Raw genomic sequence first — 1,415 nt, forward strand, 5'->3', positions numbered from 1 at the left:
CTAAAAAAAAGGCTAGAAAAGCCTACTCAAAACTAGCTTCTTGAATGCCCTTGTCCCCTTAACCCTACACACCATTAACCTTAATCCCTAAAAATTAGGATTCCTTACAAGGCCCATGCAAGGTTCATATTTCTCCTAATTCCTACAGTGGCACCGGAGAAGGCCACCTCTCCGCACCACTTGGCTGCACCAAGCACATATTTTGAGAGGGAAAGTTGTTGTTGGTGACATCTTTGAGTGCCAGCTGGAAGCTCCGGTGTGCTCGGATGGCAGCCGGTGAGGTGTCCATGGGCTTGTCGCTCGCATCGTTATACAGCTTCACAGGCTCCTGGCCCTCTGCCAAATCCGTGAGCACATCTGCAAACCTTGAGTGGAGCCGAGATTTTGCAGCACCAGGCCCAAATTTTGAGTGGGAATGCTGATGTCGGTGACATCCTTGAGCGCCAGCTAGAAGCCCCGGTGGTGAGGTGTACACGATGAGATCTTGGATGGCAGTAGGTGAGGTGTACAGGAGCTTGTCGCTAGCACCATCATACACCTTCACAAGCTCCTGGCCCTCTGCCAAATCCGTAATCATGTCCACAAACCCCGCATCCCACTCAATATGCTCCATCCCCCTAAATTCGATCACCACGCTCTCATCGTCCCCAGGATCCTGACATACACATCCATGTCCATGCAGCCCATGACGCCCCCAAAGAGATGCGAGTTGTCAATGACTCTATGAATGAGCTGGCTGTGCCCCACCTTCTCGAAGCTGTCTTTCATGCTGGTTCTCTTGAAGGTGGCTGCTACCATCTCTATGAATGGCAGGATCTCTTCCAACACTTCAGCCGCATCCTCCCCAATATAATCGTCAGTTTCCTCTACAATATCGAGCTGGTTGTGCCCCACCTTCTCGAAGCCGTCTTTCATGCTGGTGCTCTTGAAGGTGGCTGCTGCCATCTCTATGAATGGCAGGATCTCTTCCAACACTTCAGTCGCATCCTCCACAATATAATCGTCAGTTTCCTCTACAATATCGAGTGAGGCCCACTCCTCCTTAATTAATATATAGAGGCAAATTTGTAAGGCTCTACAAGAGTTCTGGGGGTATTGTACTCCCTAGCTTCAATTCCTTACCTTGAGGCTTGACTTGACTGTAGTGTTGGTATAGTTTGTCATTGGCTGACCACTGTTGAACTTTGAAATGGCTTTAGCTTTTGCCGCAAGGTTCTCCAACAAGTAGGCGGGCCCACATGCTGATTCATTTAAGTTTCCAAGTTCTTGAAGAAGGAGCTCATGCACGCTGCCGGGCGTCGGCCCACTAATTTTCTTGCATTGTCAAAAGCAATAAATGTGATGATCATTAAATAAAGTCGGTTGACCAAAAAAGTATTGTAAACACTTTTTAGGAGCCAATGGACAAAAGAGAG

At 48.4% G+C, this 1,415-nt stretch overlaps 1 protein-coding gene across 1 annotated transcript; it reads right to left on the bottom strand.

Moving 5' to 3' along the window:
- Window positions 1–627: 627 nt before the first annotated feature.
- Window positions 628–945, bottom strand: LOC147436428 (uncharacterized). Its single transcript, XM_086488163.1, has one exon. It carries the CDS (start codon window positions 943–945, stop codon window positions 628–630), a length of 318 nt encoding a protein of 105 aa, XP_086344289.1.
- Between the last annotated feature and the right edge of the window lie 470 nt (window positions 946–1,415).

Source organism: Adiantum capillus-veneris, chromosome 18 (assembly GCF_014529385.1).
Source record: "Adiantum capillus-veneris isolate H3 chromosome 18, ASM1452938v2, whole genome shotgun sequence".
Lineage (NCBI taxonomy): Eukaryota > Viridiplantae > Streptophyta > Polypodiopsida > Polypodiales > Pteridaceae > Adiantum > Adiantum capillus-veneris.